The sequence below is a fragment of the Homarus americanus genome, unplaced genomic scaffold (assembly GCF_018991925.1).
Source record: "Homarus americanus isolate GMGI-L3 unplaced genomic scaffold, GMGI_Hamer_2.0 scaffold16022, whole genome shotgun sequence".
In the NCBI taxonomy this organism is placed as follows: domain Eukaryota; kingdom Metazoa; phylum Arthropoda; class Malacostraca; order Decapoda; family Nephropidae; genus Homarus; species Homarus americanus.
The window spans coordinates 1,346,053-1,365,484 of NW_024752245.1; the positions used below are offsets into that span (position 1 = coordinate 1,346,053).

Sequence of the window (19,432 nt, forward strand, 5' to 3'; positions counted from 1 at the left end):
GATCACAGGAACACAGGCCATTTATTTGACTCATTACTGTAGAATCACATTGTTTACCTTAGTACAATGGCCCTGAGTTAAATTACTCTAAATGGCTAAATAACTAGAAATGGTTTTATTTAACTGATCAAAGCTAAAATGGTTGTGTTATATATGATTTTGTTGTAAATGGTCTTACCTTGAATGACTCGGGGTCTTAAATGGCACTACCTAAATGGCACTACTTAAATGGCACTACTTAAATGGCACTACCTAAATGGCACTACTTAAATGGCACTACTTAAATGGCACTACCTAAATGGCACTACTTAAATGGCACTACCTATATGGCACAGCTTAAATGGCACTATTTAAATGACGAAAATTTATCTTGGCTTTACTTAAATGCCCTTAGCGAAAATGATTTTGACTAAATGACCTTGGCTTAAATGATCTTAACTAAAATACCAATGAGCTAAATGACTAATGGCTTAAAAAAATGACTTTGAGTTAGACTTTACACTAGAGCAAATTACTTCATACATACACAGTGCTCTATACATAATGTTAATCCCGTATTATGATGAATTATATGTATGATGAATGTATGTATGTATAAACCAATTAATACATCACTTAGTATCGTGTTTTGATTTAGAATATTAATTATAATAGAATGTAAAAACTAAACCATTGGATCCCTCGTTCATAACTTGTCAATAATCAAATTCATGAAACTCAGTATTTTTGTAGATGCCAGTAATTAACTTTCGATGTATGTATGTATGTATGTATGTGTATGTATGTATGTATGTATGTATGTATGTATGTATGAACTATTTTCCCAGCTTTTATTTTTATGTTTTAGTAAGTTTGTGTCGTTCGTGTGCTCAGTCACCTCAGAATGACACACCTACGTACCCACACCACCTGACCCACACCACCTGAGCCACACTAACTTCACCCACACTACGTCATTCACACCCCCTTACCCACATTGCCCAGTCAGCCACGTTACCCTCCATCTCACCCACACGCACCCCCCCCCTCACCCATATTCCCCAGTCACCCACTTCCTCACCCACACCAGATGTCATTGACGCTCCACAAATAACTTAATGACACACTCACACTCACACACACATACTCACACATACTCACACACACTCACACACACACATACTCACACACACACACACACACACACACACACACCATAACATCGTCAACTGTTAAACTTCATCAAGAATTTTAACACAAGTCTATAATTTTTAGAGTAATTTAACAACCATTATCTTTTTTGGTTCTCTTGTTTTATTTAAGTTTATTAATAATCAGGTGTTTTATTAGGACTCAATAAAGACACTTGTTGTAGAGCGTAAGAGCAGGTGTTATTAAGCTTAAGAACAGGTGTTATTAAGCGTAAGAACAGGTGTTATTAAGCGTAAGAACAGGTATTATTAAACTTCAGAACACGTGTTATTTAGAGGGGAGGGAGTTACCTGGAGGTGAGAGCCGGATGGGGGAGGAGAGGAGGAGAGTTACCTGGAGGGAGTTACCTGGACGTGAGAGCCGGATGGGGGAGGAGAGGAGGAGAGTTACCTGGAGGGAGTTACCTGGACGTGAGAGCCGGATGGGGGAGGAGAGGAGGAGAGTTACCTGGACGCGGCAGGTGTGAAGCGGTTTAGGTAGTAAGGTATAAGAATTATTAGACTTCAAGGTGTGAAATATGATGCCATAATGTGTGAAATATTAGTCTGGTGGGAGTGAAATATTGTGACAGCAAATTGTGAAATATAAAAGATGCAAAAATGCTAAACTCTTTACCTAGAGTTATATAAATGAACTTACCTGAAGATTAGGTACTCGACTGTATATTACTTTACCTGAAGATTAACTGCCTTAATGTTAACCTAATGTCACTTAACCTAACCTAATATAACCAAACCCAACGTAATGTAACTTAATATAATCTAACCTAACCTAGATCAATGGATTTTAGAGTAGATTTTGAATGGTGGTTATAAAGCCCAAGACAGTCCACCTGGCTGTCATTACCGGCAGGTGATATAATTAACATATGGCATTACAGGTGTGGGCTACCATAAACCTTTAATGAGTCGTATTAATCCCGGTTTAGTCAGATCAGCCAGATGAGATGTTTAGTTTAATCCTCGGACTGCAATTCTCTAATGTTGTCAGGATGTAATAAGGATGTTGTTAGGGTGTTATCAGTATGTTGCCAGGATGTTGTCAGTATGTTGCCAGGATATTGCCAGGATGTTGTCAGGGAGATGTCAATGTTGTCTCTGTTGTGTTGAATTATCTCTCGTGTGTCTCAATGTCTCGTCTTGTTTACATGTCTTTTGTAATATTGTCTCGTGGATATTTTTTATTTATTTAATATCTCTCTCTCTCTCTCTCTCTCTCTCTCTCTCCTCAACAGCTCCACACCTGTCAAGTCTTAATCAACAGGTCGTGTTTGTTGACTCGGGTTTTTTTCCCAACCACAGTGTCAGTTAACGGAAGGTCCAGGACGAACAGCGCCCTATACAATCTTCCCCTTTTTCTCTTAATTCCATCTCCCTCGCTCTCCTCTCGTCCTCTCCCCTCACTTTCTCCTTCTCCTCCCCTCACTTTCTCCTTCTCCTCCCCTCACTTTCTCCTCCTCCTCTCCTCACTTCCTCCTCCTCTCCTCACTTTCTCCTTCTCCTCCCCTCACTTTCTCCTCCTCCTCTCACTTTCTCTTCCTCCCCTCTCACTTTCTCCTCCTCCTCTCACTACCCCATAATCGTATCGGCTTCCTCAAAAGAGGACGCTGTGTGGTACAGAAGTCAGACCAAGTTTTGATAAGAAATGTAAATGCCTCTACGGACGAACACACACACACACAGGCTTTGTCCAACATTAATCTTGCCTTTAACCTGCCCTCTTGTGTATATTTTATCAGTGTTGACATAACGACAAAAGGGTGTTTTATTTATCTACTATCTACATCTCCCCTTCCTTTTCCTTCATTCCTTCCCCTTTATTCATCCCCTCCCTCCCCTCCTTCCCCTCACTCCCCTCCTTCCCCTCACTCTTCAAGTTAGACCTTTAGCTTCGAGGGAGAATGTTCGGGCTTTGGAGGTAAGACGAAGCCAGGGTCGGGGCAGGAAGGGGACACAGGGGGGAGACAGCCTCAGGGAAGTGTATCATTAACATGATAAAGATCCTTACTGACGCGACTCAGGCCCACAAAAGTTCTACTGCGGATATCTCTCTCTCTCTCTCTCTCTCTCTCTCTCTCTCTCTCTCTCTCTCTAGTGATGCTGCGTCATTGATTCTCACAACTCCCTCAGATTTACGACTCAATAAACTCCGGAGTTGAAATTTTATTTGAAACAGATTGAAGGAGTGTTGGATGTATGGCATTGGTCCATAGAAACGCGAAGACAATTGTGTTTACATCGTTTTAGTTATAAGAACACGGATGGTAGCATGTATTTAAGGTGCATTAAGAGTGTTTGGACATACCATTGATCATTCAAGAGACAGCGGCAAGAGTTACGTATTTTTACTGTTTTACCTCTAATTAATGTATGTTTGAGTTAAATAAAACAGAACATCAGTACAAATATTATCATTATCATTACAGGATGTCATGTTTGAGGTATATTGATTAACCTGTATGAAATGTTTAAATTACGTCATAAGTTTTGCTGTAAATACGGTCGTGGATAAAAAAACAACCCAAAACAAACGTATTTTAACAAAACCTAAACCAATAACTGTATTCTTAATCTCCTTATCACTCCATAAATTAAGGTACCATTGTAACATCTTAGGGTTGGCGACTACTTCCCCCCCAACTATTAATACATCCGGGTTATATTTTTTTCCAACTAATCCTGATAATTTTTTACATTATTTAGGACCACAATATTTCATTCCATTCCTTTATTGAACTATGTCTCTCACTTACCCTGGGTCTTTTAATCTCAGTGTAATTCATTGATGTTTCTCATAACTCCTCATCGCGAATTATGATACAAAAGGAGTTAATTATTTTGTTATATGAGTTTATGGTAGAACTAAGGGGGTGGGAGGGGGGTGTAACAGCCGCCAACACTACACGAGTTTACTTAAAGATTCCTCTCAGACCGACGACATAACTTCACCCAGTGTATAATCCGTCATAACAAGAACACGAGTAGAACAACAGTAACTGATCATAACTTTACCATGAGGGTGTTATCTTGGCTCGGTCTGGGGTGAGATAGGAATCGATACGAGATGTTGAGTAAGGACGGAATTTTACTGTTTTAAATTTGTCACTAAAATACTGCGTTATATCACCTGGAATATAACACAGCTTGGGGTATAGTCTTGATAATAAACGTCATATCATCTTAGACTGATTGAGTATAACGCATCTTTGAGTATACTCTTGATGATGGGAGCATATCAACTTGAGTATAACACACCTTGGAGCATACTCATGATGGCAGGAGCATGAGGGAGCTCTCGTTACACCCACAACAATAACACAACACATTCAACCCTGAACATAAAACATCTTTCTTGACTACTGAGACACAAACAGGGAGTGAGGCAGAGATCCAGAGGTTGTAACAGCACCACAACTCGTAGCTAAAACCACATTCATAACCAGGATTGTTTACCATATCACAACAGGAACTTATAGCCCAGGTTGTGAGGGGACAGAGGGAAAGGACTGCCGCCATTACCGTCAGCTGTATTGCCTGAGTGACTTTAAAGATCTCTTCAACATCTGGTATAAATTAGCATAATAAGAACACTGACTTGGGTGTAACTTTTCCACTTATGGTAAAAATAAGTGGTGATATAACCGCGTACAAGATATGGTGTGCAAGTGTTAATAAAGTAAACCTATTGACTAATCTCATTAATCTAGTTTAATCCTTTATAAAAAAAACCATGATTAGTTGGTTAACTCCTCTTGGGGGTTTAATTAGTGTTTTAGCGGAAATAAACCACCAGAAGCGTTATTGTTGGTGGCGGAGATGTTGACCCAAACCTCATTAACAATCAGCATAACTTATCATAAACACAACTATAACTGGTGTTCAACTATCCCACTTAGAACTTGTATGTAACGTGTTTTGGTGAGGTGGGGGGGGGGGGTGTTGCCGCGGGTGATGAGGGAGGGACTAGGAAGCTGCCAATACTATCACCAACACCACCACCACCACTATCTCCTGCACCAATATTGTCACCAACACTATCACCAACACCATTAATACTAACAATGTCACCAACACCACGACTAATACCAATACTGTCACCAACACTATCACCAACACCATTAATACTAACAATGTCACCAACACCACGACTAATACCAATACTGTCACCAACACTATCACCAACAACACTAGCACCAACAGCGGTGGAGTTGCTCACTAAGAACTGTCGCTTCAAACTGTATATGATTATGGAGATGAGTCTTACACTGGGCTCCAGGCTCCAGGACAGCTGAAGTAACAGAATTATGTTTCCAGTCTTGGTATGTTGGCACACACAGACACAGACACAGACACAGACACACACACACACACACACAGACACACACACACGCACGCACACACACGCGCACACACACACACACACGCACACACACACACGCACACACACACACACACACACAGACATACACACACACACAGACACACACACACACACACACACACAGACACACACACACACACACACACACACACACACAGACACAGACACAGACACACACACACACACACACCTGGCTTTCAGAATTTATCTTTTCCATGGACAAGGCAGCAGGGTAGGTTAGGTTAGGTTAGGAGGAACAGGAATGCCCCGATAGTTGTCATATTGTCGGGTTTGGCAGTAATGAAATATGTGGTATTGTTTTAAGGTTATTTTCCATGTGTGAGAGGAACATCTTGGTGGTGTGGCTGTGAGAGGAACATCCTTGGTGGTGTGATTGTGAGAGGAACATCCGTGGTGGTGTGGCTGTGAGAGGAACATTCATGGTGGTGTGGCTGTGACAGTAACATCCATGGTGGTGTGGCTGTGAGAGGAACATCTGTGGTGGTGTGGCTGTGAAAGGAACATCCGTGGTGGTGTGGCTGTGAGAGGAACATCCATGGTGGTGTGGCTGTGAGAGGAATATCCATGGTGGTGTGGCTGTGAGAGAGGAATATCCATGGTGGTGTGGCTGTGAGAGAGGAATATCCATGGTGGTGTGGCTGTACTGGCGGCCACAAGTCACCTGCTGTCACAACTATTAAACTCGCCTTTGGGTGGAGCAGAGGCCGGGCTCGTACACTCGTTAACGGACACCACAGCGCCTCTGATCTACTGTATAACGAATTTTTAACAATGTTCACTTACGTCTAGAACAAATTCGTATATTACTTCACATTTCCAATCGGTAAAAAAGACAGTCGTATGGAATAAAATTGTTGAATCGTGACTACAATATCGACTAACCTGTGTGTGTGTGTGTGTGTGCCGGAGAAGTGTGTTAGGCATCCTCTTTGGACACACACACACACCCACACGCACACGCACACACACACACAGACACATAATTATTGCAGGTAGTCGTTGCATCACTTAACAATTTTACATAACCTAGTCAAAGAATTTTCAGAATACGTAATTGTTAAAATTTGTCGCCAATTTATCACAGTGGGATTGTTGTCTCCACACTCTCTCTCTCTCTCTCTCTCTCTCTCTCTCTCTCTCTCTCTCTCCGAGCTAGTATTAATCCCTATGCTTTTTAAACACTGGTTCACCAACACATTACATAAACTTCCAACAACAACCAACAATAATGTTTTTTCCTCTTCTGATTTTACAAGTGAAACATTGACTCGACCGAGAAACACAACACAACACATTCTGTAAATCAGCTAAATAGAGCAGCGCATTGAGGCTTTGTATGTACGTGTGTATGTATAGTGAAAGCTTCTATTTAGCGGACAACATGGAGAGGGAATTCCTTTATATCGAGGGTCTTATTAGATATACAACCTCCATCTAACGAACTTTATACAGATGCAAGTTTGTTATACAGAGAGTGCGTTATAGTGGACTCCCCAAATAACGGATTACATGGAGAGAGAAAGTCGCTTACATTTATGTTTCACATCAGGGGTGATCGAAAAGTCCCTGTGCACTTGGAGTAACTTACCATATACAGTAATTGCCCCCTCGTTAGCCATACATTGTTATTTACCTTGTTCTAATTACAGTAAATATTGGTAGCAGTGTCCACTTTCATAGTTTATTATCACCATTACCAATATAAGGTCTAGAACTCCATAGATATATGAAGGAAGAACTATATCAATTATCACAGGTGCACAGCGACTTTTCGATCATTCACTATAAATATATACTGTATATTGCCTTATGCTCTGTACATAATAACTGTGACATGATTATCAAATTGTATATATGAAATTATTATTTGTTAAATTAAATATAACATCGTTAGGTAATATCTATGTTTTTTTATAAGGACCCATAATTTTTTTTGTCGTATCGGGTAAAACAAACATAAAAAACACCCATAGTTAATTTTGGTATCGGAAAAAACATAAAAAAAACACCTACAGCTATTTTTTTGTATCGGGTAAAAAAAAAAAATAAAATAAAAAAAATCATGAACACAAATGAACATAAATTTTCAGTATTTTTGGTGAGGATGAAGAGTGTTGAAGCGGACTATGACCTGCAGATATAATACTTTATATAATATATATATATATATATATATATATATATATATATATATATATATATATATATATATATATATATATATATATATATATTTAGTTTTATTTATGCTTTAATACGTTTATGTAAATCCCGAACCAACATAACAAGTAACTGCGGACAAACATTCACACCGAACGGCTGAGTGAAGGGGAACTGACATGGTGTTGAGAATTTGTTTATTGGTATTAAGAACTCTTGAATGGTGAAGAATTCTGAGGTAAAATAATAATAATAATAATAATAATAATAATAAACGGTTTATTAATAGAGTTGCAGCCGGTGGCTGAAAATATACAAACTTACATTTGAATTAGACATAGTGATATGCGCTCAATACATTTACAGGGCTGTACAGTACATAAATCAGGAGTTGTTTATTATTTTAACAATAGATGGGATGGTGCTGTTCATATATCTATCGGTGCGGCTCTTATGGGCTGTGTGTGTGTGTGTCAGGTCGTTCTCTCACAGCTATTAGTATGTCCTTGTTTTGTGTATGTTAAAAATCGGTCAAATTCAAGCTTCTCCTGCCCTCCTCTTCCTTCCCTCCCTCCTCCTCTTCCTCCCACTCTTCTTCCTACTCCTCTCTTCCTCCTCGTCTTCCTCCTCCTTCTCCTATCCCTCTTCCTTCTCCTCCTCCCTCCTTTCTCTTCCTCAACCTCCTCCGCATCCTCCCACATCATCACCCACATTACCTCTTGTGTTAGCTATCTACATCCGTCAACCACCATCAACGCACATAACCACCACCACCACCACCAACACCACCACCACCACCACCGCCACTGCCGCCACTGCCACTGCCACCGCCACCACCACCACCACCACCACCACCACCACCAACCACCACCACTCACCAGCCACCACACCACTACCACACCAACACCACCACCACCAGCACCACAGCCACCACCACCACACCACCACACCACCACCACACCACCACCACCACCACCTAGTTGTATGTTGTGACGCACTGTGTTTATTTCGGGTCAATAGATTAGGGCAGCTTTGTTGACCTGACCTGGGTTATCACCTCGCTTGTCAAGTCTCCAGAGCGATTAGACGTCTGTAGGGAAGAGGGGGGAGGGGGATGGGAGGGGGAGGATGGCTAAGGAGACTGGGGAGAAGGAGGAGGTAAGAAGAGGTGGAGGGGGAGAAGGGAAGGAGAGGTGAGGAGACCAGGGGGAGGGAAGATGGAAGGAGGGAGTATATGGATGGAGAGAAAAGAGAAAGAACAGGCGATGGATGGGAGAGGGAGCAGAGGTACGTAAGGTGTAAATGGAAGGGGTGAAGAGGGAAGAACAGAGGAATGATAAACAAGGTAGAGGGAGAGAGAGAGAGAGATGTGTGGTGGAGGGCGAGTGGAGTGGGCGGTGTAGGGTGGCTGGTGGAGTGGGAGTAGAGTGGCCGGTGTAGGGTGGGTGGGTGGTGGAGTGGGCGGTGTTCTGGGAGGCTGGCCCGGTCTGAAAGGGTTGGAAGTAAAAGAACCTGGGTGGTGAATGATCCATATTTTTAAAAGGTGCATGAAAGTAACATCTCACAAAGGGGGGAAATGTTTTGAACCACGGAAGGTTTTAGCGAATGGAAAGTTTAAAGAATATGGAGAGAGGTAGTTTATATATGTGTGTGTGGGGGGTGAGGGTGTGTGTGTGGGGGTGAGGGGGTGTGTGTGTGGGGGGGTGGTGTGTGTGTGTGTGTTAGTGGTGGTAGAGGTGGTGAGACGTATGGGTACTGGGTTAAAAACACATTAAGATGATAACGTCACATAATATTCACCACAGAACGAATTTTCTGTATGCATAATAATATCAGGGTTTTTTATCTTTTAATTAATCTGTAATCTTTTTTTAATCATATTAACACACTTACACAAATGTTATTAATGTGTTTTGTCGATTTGTAGTTTCAATAAATGACCTTTTGACTCCAGGCGTTGACATAGTGAAATGTGGCTGGCTGACACCGTAGAGTTATTTCTCCACGGCCCCCATAGAATTTTCTGACCGACAAAATATAAATAACGAAAATCACGTATAAACACCAACACAAAGTAACTCACATACAGATCAATTATTAAAACGCATTCTATGTACACATATTATAGGAAGGTAATTAATAAATACCCCGAATAAAATCTGATAAGCTGATTTGACCTTTATTCTGACACTTTCATTATAATATTTAATTTAATTTATATATTCTTAAAATACATAAAATTAGATAAAGTAATCTAATACTCCTATTATTATTAATTACTATTTAATCATATTTAAGTTAATATCACTAATAATCCAACTAATTATATAGATTTTCTCCTAAGACGTAAATAATTAACTAATGGACTTAAATCTTGAAGACGGTCGGGGTAAGGAGCTTAGAGTGTCTGAAGAACTTGCAGGGCTCAGGTGAAGGTCTCAGCCATCAAAAGGGGTTGTGTTATATGTAGGTGACATCTGTGGCAGTTTCTTGATGAGGTTAATCGTTTTGAAGGAGATTTTGTGGTCGTGTTCTCATGACTGTTGTGGGGGTTTGTTGTTGATGTGGTAACGATGATGAGAATGATAATGATGATAATTTTGTTTATTATTTTATTATTATTATTATTGTTGTTGTTGTTGCTATTACCCCAGCTACTATCACAACCTTATCCTCGACTACTACCACCACCTTCAACTGTCATTATCACCACCAACCACCACCACCACCAACCACAACCACCAACCACCACCACCACCAACCACCACCACCACCACCACCAACCACCACCACCACCACCACCATAAATGAATTCAGAAACCTGATTAGAGTTCTTCTGTTTTTCACGAATTTAATTGAAGACGGCAGATTTAATTTAGCATTTTCAGAATTGAGTTAGTAGTCCACCTTGTTTGGTGATACGTCAAGTGACAAGACATAATGACACCCTGACTACCTTATTCTACCACTTACGGTACCTTAATATCTTATTCTACCACTTAATGTACGACTTATTATACCTTAATATACCACTTGATATCTTAATCTACCACTTATAATGCCTTAATATACCACTTCATATACCTTTGTCTACCACTTAATGTACCACTTACTCTACCTCAATCTACCATTTAGTATGTCACTTATACCATATTCTACCACTTACACTACCTTAATTACCACTTCCTATGCCTTAATCTACCACTTAATATATTAATCTACCAATTACAATACCTTAATCTATCACTTAGTATATCACTTATACCTTATTCTACCACTTACAATACCTTCGTTAAACTGACTTAATCTACCACTTAAAATATCGTAATAAGTGGCATTTTAAACGTCTAAAAATAATTACTTAACCATTTTCTTTAATTAATAATCATCATTTTAGAATAGTAAATTAAATCCACTTTAAAGTACCAAAAGTATATGGAAATAATAACTTTATAATTAAAACTTAAGAAATAACTAGATACGAGGTTGAGTAGTGTTGGTACCTACTCATATGTACCGGTATAGCATCATGTACTGCATCTACCTTGAAGTAAATATGTAGAATCTCTCTCTCTCTCTCTCTCTCTCTCTCTCTCTCTCTCTCGTGTGCCATAACTTATTGTATACTATTTTATTATTCTCCCAAGTCTAATGTTTTGACCCTTTGAATATAATTGTACTCAAGGGGATTGAGTACATGGTAATCAAAGGGTTAAAGACATATATCACTGGCAGTCTTTCTACATGCATACATACATACATACATTCATACATACATACACATATACATACATACATACATACATACATACATAAAGAATGAATCGTATTCAATGACATTTATATTCAGTCATATATAAAACTCGCTCTCAGTTTATTATTTGTTTTCAATAAAAAATACGGTAATATTTTTGGAATAGTGGAGTCTTAATCACGTTAACATCTTCACTACGAGGACGCTGCCACTTTTAATACTTTATTTGGTTAACATAAGGCGATTTTACTCAGCTCAGAGGGAACCGCGTGTTCAAGGGATTAGTACACTATTTCCCTTCACCTATCTAAGTGTATTTACATTATTTTTTTAGTTTGGGGGAAATTTTTGAGATTATAAGGAAAATTTTTATATTTAGGGACTTTATTAAGGGTAATCAGGGTATTTTTTCAGCATCTCTCACAAACCAAACCTAACCTAACCTCACCTCACCTCATCATCTCACCTTACCTCACCCTCGAATTCCTGCGTTAAGCGAAAATCAGCCTTTGTGACGACTCTCCCTCTCACTTAAATATAGAATTTTACTGTAAACATTTTTTTTACAGTCACACAGTCTGGATGTGTCGTGTTTTCTCCTTTTATTGACTGTAAAAATCTTTATGATCTCGGTATAAAAATCTGGGTTTATTTTATCAGGTTTTTTATTCGATTAAAATTACTCTTTTTTTCTTGTACTTTAGAACATTTCCATTTTTTTCGTTTTTCTAATCTTGAAAGAAATAGATTGTGGCCTTTGTTGCCTTATGGATAAATTATTATTTAAACAGAGAAAAGAGAAGGAAGAGAGAGTTTGTTTTAAGTTGTAATCATTTTTTTTAGTCTAGTTTATTTATAATTGGGTCGTAACGCTTGTTTGTCCATGATCCTAATTCGTTTTGTATCTTCCCTTATTAGTAAGAAATATACCCAAGGTTTATCATCGTTCTTTGAATATATTTAGATTTATTTATTGTTCATTTACACCTTTGGGAATGTTTTTTTTTTTTACACATGTCTTATTGGAACTTTTGTAAATGATGTGAAACTTTTACCATGTTAGGGTTTTGTAAATGACATAAAGCCTGTTTGAGCGTCTGTAAATGACGTGAAATAACAGCAGTTCCTTTCAGTCCTATAAAACACCACGACTAGGTACAGTTATGAGAGAGAGAGAGAGAGAGAGAGAGAGAGAGAGAGAGAGAGAGAGAGAGAGAGAGAGAGGTCTTGACTTCTGACCATCAGTAAACGAGGAACTGGTGTTTTTCTAAAGTCTCCAGATCTATAAACCATCTCACCCTCCCTCCGTACTCGGTAGCTGCCCTGTCAAATCCTTCGAGTTATGTTCCTTCCTGAAAATCGCCGGACTTACACTCGTTCATGAATTCCTTGATTTAATGGAGTTTCTTATCCTTTGGAAGAAATATGAAGACCTTGGTGGGGTGTTCTGGTATTATGAACAGTCTCAAGCAGCTTTCAGTAATTAGGGACTTGTTTCCTGGAAGACACTGACGTTGTAAAGTTTCCCCGAGTGTCGTGTTAGTGTGTGTGTGTGAGGGGGGGGATCTCTGGAAAATGTGAAGTAATTGAACAACATGTGTGTAGAGTCTATTTCCAGTATCTTGGTTTTTTAATTGGACTGTTCATGTACACTATCGTTATCAGTGTGTGGATATTGTTAGCGAATTGTGTGTGTAAGATAATTAGTCCTCTGGAGTTATGGAATCTCTTCAGCCCCCTTGGAGTTGTGGAAGCACCTCAGTCACTTTGGAATTATGGAAACTTCAGCCCCCAGGAATCATAGAAGCTCTTAAATCTTTGAAATTGCCGAAGCTTTTCAGGCCCTAGGAATTATAGAAGCTCTTCAGCCACCCTTTGAAATTGTGGGAGCTACTCAGTCACTTTAGAATAATGGAAGCTCTTCAGGCCCCTGGAATTATAAAGTTTCTGGAATATCCTGGATAAATGGGCCCCCTGAGACACGGTGAAGGATGGGCTGCACTGGAATATACGCCACACTATAGGTCGTTATTATTCCTGAAGGTGAGGTGGCTGCTTGCTAACTCAAGTGTCGGGGGAATACTTGAACACTAGATGAGATTTTTCTGGTGTTTCATGATGTCTCTGTCATATTTTCTTTAATCTCTCTCTCTCTCTCTCTCTCTCTCTCTCTCTCTCTCTCGCTCTCTCTCATTAAAAAATATCGAATTTGGGCTCCGTTAGGATAAAAGCTTTTCAACTTAACTTAACATCCCACCAGTGCCATTACAGAAACGGCACCTGAACACGCTACTAGGCACCCTCCTTGGCACCGGCACCTTCCCGGCAAACAAGTAGATGGAAAATAAATTGATAAATAAGGAAAATGGGTTAGAATGTGGGGTAAAATGTAGATAATGAAAAGAAAATAAAGTAAATAAATGAAAGTTAGTAAAATAGTTAAAGGAAAGTTAATAAAAGTTGGTATAAAGAATGGTAGAGAAATTATTTAAAAATTTAGAAGTAAATAAAGAAAATATGTAAACTTTTTCTTTCTGTCTCCCCTCAGTAAACTTTCTCTTATTTTCTCTCCCCTCAGACAGTGTATCAACTCTTCCATTATCTCCCCTCAGACGTGTATAACCTTTCTCTTCCATTATCTCCCCTCAGACGTGTATAAACTTTCTCTTCCTTTCTCTCCCCTCAGACGTGTATAAACTTTCTCTTCCTTTCTCTCCCCTCAGACGTGTATCAACTCTCTCTTTCTCTCCCCTTAGACAATGTATCAACTCTTTCTCCCCCATTATCTCCCCTCAGATGTGTATAAAATCTTACTTTCTCTCCCTTCAGAGGGCGGCAGCCGACAATTCGACAAGTTTCTGGGTCTGCTGGGCGAGCGGGTCCGTCTGCGTGGCTGGGACAAGTTCAGAGGGGGACTTGATGTTAAAGGTAAGGATGAGTCTGTTCTTGACTGAGGTGTTGGTGGATCTTTTGCTTCGAACTGTGACTCTTAAGATGTTTATGTCTGGATATTTAAAAGATTCTGCTTAGAGTTGTGATTGAACTGCTTCGAATTATATCTGAGCTGATTCAAATTATACCTTGAACTGATTCAAATTATATCTGAGCTGATTCGAGTTGTATTTGAACTGATTCGAACTTTATCTGAACCGCTTCGAGCTTTACCTGAACTGATTCTAATGATTCTGTTTCAAGCTATAAATCATTCTGCTTCAAATTGTATGCAAACATTTAAAAAATATTCTTCGAGCTGAATTTGTGATATTTTTTCATTAACTTAAAAATTCGATATAATTTTTTGCCTGTGAACTTAAATTTCGATATATATTTTGATTAATGTTTCAAACACAGGTACAGTCATTAAAAATACCTTTAACTCATTTTTCCCCTATATATAAAAACAATGAGTATTTTTCCCGTTATAATTTATATATATAGGATATTTTTTCAAACAAGGAGTTAAATACAAAAACAAACAAAAAACAATAAAACATTTCTATACATTTGCTCAACTTAACGCTCAGACAAAAAATAAAAATAAAAAATGGTTCACCACCTATTTTTTTTGAGGCTGAAATATCCTCTTGGAGCCAATATTTTCAGTGTGTAAATCCCTCCCCAATACTTGTCCACTTCATCATTGTTATTACATGCAAGTTTGACAGGGCGAGCCATTGTAGATCTTACAAGAAGTGGTGAACATATATTGTGTACAATACATTACCGCCTTACTGCTGTCTCCTCCACTCGTGTCCTGGTAAATAACAGCACAGTTTATTTTGCCTGGTGTGTCCTCAATGGTGGGGAAGTAGTGTGTGGTCTCAGGGGATATGGAGGGATGTGTCCTTAGTGGTAGGGATGGGGGGTGTTGGGGTAGGGATGGGGGATGTGTTTGGGTGTGTCCTCGGTGGGATGGGATGTGGTGTGTCCCAGCATCCATTTGTGTAGCCCAGGAGAATTTAATCCCCGGATGTGTTGTAGGCGTGGTAGTATCATCTCTGAGGAGGAAAGGGAAGTGGTAGGAGGAAAACTGTTACTATTTTTGTCCTCATCTACGTGTATTGTGTGTGTGTGTGTGTGGTGGTGGTCAGTTAGTTCGTGTATCGTGTTGAGTTCATTAATCTATAGTTTTATCAAATCATAGTTGTATTATTAGGTTATCATTATCTATCATTCTATATCATTCGCTTCTATCTTACATCTATCATTTCAACATCTCCTGCTGTGAATGTAACTTAATGCCCGCATGTAATATTTTCAACCCCGTCTTCACTGTCTTCTCAACTCATTATAATACCTTGGCTCTGGCTTCTGGTAGTGCGCGAGTGTAGTGTTCACGTCTTAACTGGGAACCTGAGAAGCTACCCATTATGTTTCGTCTGTGGGAAAAAATGGTTGTAGCTGAGATGATATGAACTGTGATATGTGTTCTGTCGTTATTAAGATGTGTTGAGATGTGTTCTGTTGTTATTAAGATGTGTTAAAATGTGTTCTGTCGCTATTGAGATGTGTTAAAATGTGTTCTGTCGTTACTAAGATGTGTTGAGATGTGTTCTATCTCCCGTGTGTTCTCTTATCCGTGTGTTCTCTCATCGGTGTGTTCTCTTAACTACCCTTACGACAGAGAAAGGAAGGGAAAGGATAAAAAATATAAATCCCACACTTAACAAAACTCAAAGAGATCCTTACAGTCACTCCTAGTATTACCAAGTCAAACTCTATTTACCCTAATGCCTTACCTTCGCCTGATGAAACGAACATCTTCTAAAAAAAATATTAAAATTGTTTTCTTTGAACTGTATATATCCGCTTTGGTTCACAGTAAGAGAAAAATTTATTCCTTTTTTCTAATTTTATTTTTTCCTAAATATTTGCTAATCTCCTTAATGACTTAGATCTTAGTGAACGATATATTTGGAGTTAATTTTGTTAAGTTTATTTTATTGGTTTTTTTTTCCGTTCATTGTGAGAGGTCAAAGCCCAGATGCTTGTTGATAAAGAAACTTGTATTTTTGTTTTTCCAAGAACGGTAATGGAGAAACAGAAAAATAATGAGATGACTCGGGTATAGAATTAGTGAAAGATATGGAAGAATAAGAGTGAAGAAGTTTGTAGATAGAAAAAAATGAGAAGAGAGAGAGAGAGAGAGAGAGAGAGAGGAGGTCCCAAATCCCTCTGACAACCAAAATTAGAGACAGACAGACAGACAAACGAAAAGAAAAAGGAATAAATAAATAAATAGACATCCATTTAGCAGCGTAACAGAAGAGCAGAAGCAGCAGCTGTTACCTGTCAAATTATGGAGACGTATATGAGATATGGGGGGCCTCTGCTGGTAGTACCTTGGGGGTAGGGAAGGAAGGAGAGAGAGAGAGAGAGAGAGAGAGAGAGAGAGAGAAAGGGGAGTGTAACGGAGGAAAAATTGTGTGATGGAGGAACAGGGAAGTGAGGGGGACTGACGAGGGGAGATAGGAAGAGGAGGAGAGTGAGGGTTCTGAGGACGAGAAGAGAGGAAAAAGAGGGAATGGTAAATGTAATGGTGGAGAGGAGGAAAGTCGAAGCTGTTAGGTGAACGAGGGAAGAAGGGAGAGAGAGAGAGAGAGAGAGAGAGAGAACAGGTGTATGCAGATGTGTGAGAATAATGGCAGGTGTTAATTAAATGGACTCAAGGTGTTAAGTCATTGTACTCAAGGGACGAGTTTCGAGTTTCAGTATTATCTTGTCTCAGCCCTAGTTTCACCCCCAGCCCCAGTCCTAGCCACCCCACCTAGTTTCACCCCTAGTCCTAGTTCAGCCCCTAGTCTAGTTTCAGCCCCCTTAAATAGTAATAATGGGTTCTTGGGGAGGGCAATGATGATCCCTCCTCTCCTCCACCTCTCACCCCCTCCCTCCACCACCCACTTCCCTCCCTCACCACCTCCCTCACCCTTCTCTCACCCTCCCCTCCACCACCCACTTCCCCTCCACCCTCCCTCCCTCCACCCTCACCCACCCCACCCCCTCTCCTTCACCATTTCCCTCCCCCTACCCCTCACCCACCCTCACCCCTCCCCCCTCACCACCCTCACCCTCCCCCTCCCCCTCCCCTTGTGGCAGACAACACGGGATTAATGTAGGTATTTTTCCTTAATTCGCCTCGTGAGGACCAGAGGGATAGAGTATGAAAGGGGTTATATTGACCTCTATGCCATTGGGTTTTTAAGGGCGACAGGTGCTGGCTATAAGGGGGTGTGTGGGGTAACTGCTCCGTTCATACACAGAAGAATATTGTTGTGGTATGGAATTGTCTGTTGTTCTCTTGTTTTTATTTATTTTGTTTTGTTTCTTCGTTTTGTTTTTATTCGTTTTTTTGTATATATGCGATTTTTTTTTACAATAGAATTTTAACATAGGTTCTTTACTTCTTTATGCTTATATGTACATTTAATATACGTGAAATATATTCGTTTATGTGTACTGGAAAAAAATCCTATATTCTTAGTGAAAAAAATATATTTAAAATTTGCCCCACCCCATGTTTATTTCACTTTAAAATTGTGTCATTAAAAATCCCTCGGAATGGATAGTGTGTTGGTCAGATTGTTTAGTTATTTTGGGGAAGAGTTCAAGTCTTCAAAAAATTATACAAATTATTATATTTTGACACCTTACAGTAAACAAAATACTTTTATGAAAATTATTAAAGCTCATACGTAGAATTGAAAGTACAGGTCAGGTTAAGTCAGGTCAGGTCGCAGTACTCAGAATTTATGATAATTCGGGTAACTTACGAACACTATTTCCAATACTAAAATCACAATATATACAACATGGCTACGTGGATGCCTGATAAAAATAAACAATAATGGATCGTAAGTAATGTGGATCTTCCCAATGAGAAAGATGAGTAGGCCTATGAGAAAGATGAGTAGGCCTATTTAGGGTCTTCGAATTTTATGCCATTGTGGGATTACTTTCAACTCATAAATCATTGTTTTGGATTAAGGGAGAGAGAGAGAGAGAGAGAGAGAGAGAGAGAGAGAGAGAGAGAGAGAGAGAGAGAAAAATAGATGACGAGCAGAACAAGAAGAGATAAGAAAAAGAAGGAAAGGGAAAAACGAAGGAGGTGGTGAGGGTGAATAGGTGAAGAAAGGAGAAGGATTGAGGAAGTAATGTACAAGGTGATAATGAGTGAAGAAGAGGTGAGATTGGGGAGAGAGGAAGTGGTGAGGACAGAAGAGGAGACGAGAGAGAGAACAAAAAGAATGAAGGAGGGAAGAAAGAAGTGGTGAAGGGGACTGGATATGAAGAAAGAAAGAGGGAAGTGATGAAGAGGAGAGGAAGAGAGTGGCAGTGGGGGTGGAGGGAGTGGGGCAGTGACGGTGGGGAGGAGGGGAGTGGGGCAGTGACGATGGGGAGGGAGGGGGTGTGTGTGTGACCATAAGACAGGCTGCAGAGGGCTGGCGGTGGCGTTAAGCACACACGCACGCATCTCATTTACACACCCAGACGCCCTAATCGACCCGTGATGACCCCGACACCCAGACGCACCACCCTGGGTCAAGAGGGAGGAAGGGAGAAAGGAGGGAGGAAGGGAGAAAGGAGGGAGGAACGAAGGAGGGAGGTAGTAGGTTGAGGAAGGAGACAATAGGGGCGTGAGAGGGGAATAGGTGGAGGGGTGATTATATTAACTCAGAGAGAGAGGCGGTCGTTGATTCAGTAATTTAAGGTCACGTTAGGTCAGGTCAGCTAAGATGGTTCAGTGGGGGAGAGAAAAGGTGGGAGGAGGAAGCAACAGACCACCTTAACACACACACAGACACACACACACACTCACACACACACACCAAAGAGATGGGAGAGGGAGGGGAAGGGGGAGATGATGACGATCGGGGAAGGAAGGAAGGAAGAAGAAGAAGAAGGAGGAGGAAGACATCAAGGTTCTGA

General features: G+C 40.0%; 1 protein-coding gene across 3 annotated transcripts in view; it reads left to right on the forward strand.

Moving 5' to 3' along the window:
• The window catches only part of LOC121855003 (GTPase-activating Rap/Ran-GAP domain-like protein 3), a 332,851-nt gene that overhangs the window by 182,514 nt on the left and 130,905 nt on the right, over positions 1-19,432 (forward strand). For all 3 annotated transcript variants that reach the window (XM_042349827.1, XM_042349828.1, XM_042349829.1), the window contains one exon: positions 14,336-14,434. In XM_042349827.1, the coding sequence (XP_042205761.1) occupies positions 14,336-14,434 (99 nt within the window). The remainder of the gene's footprint in view (positions 1-14,335; positions 14,435-19,432) is intronic.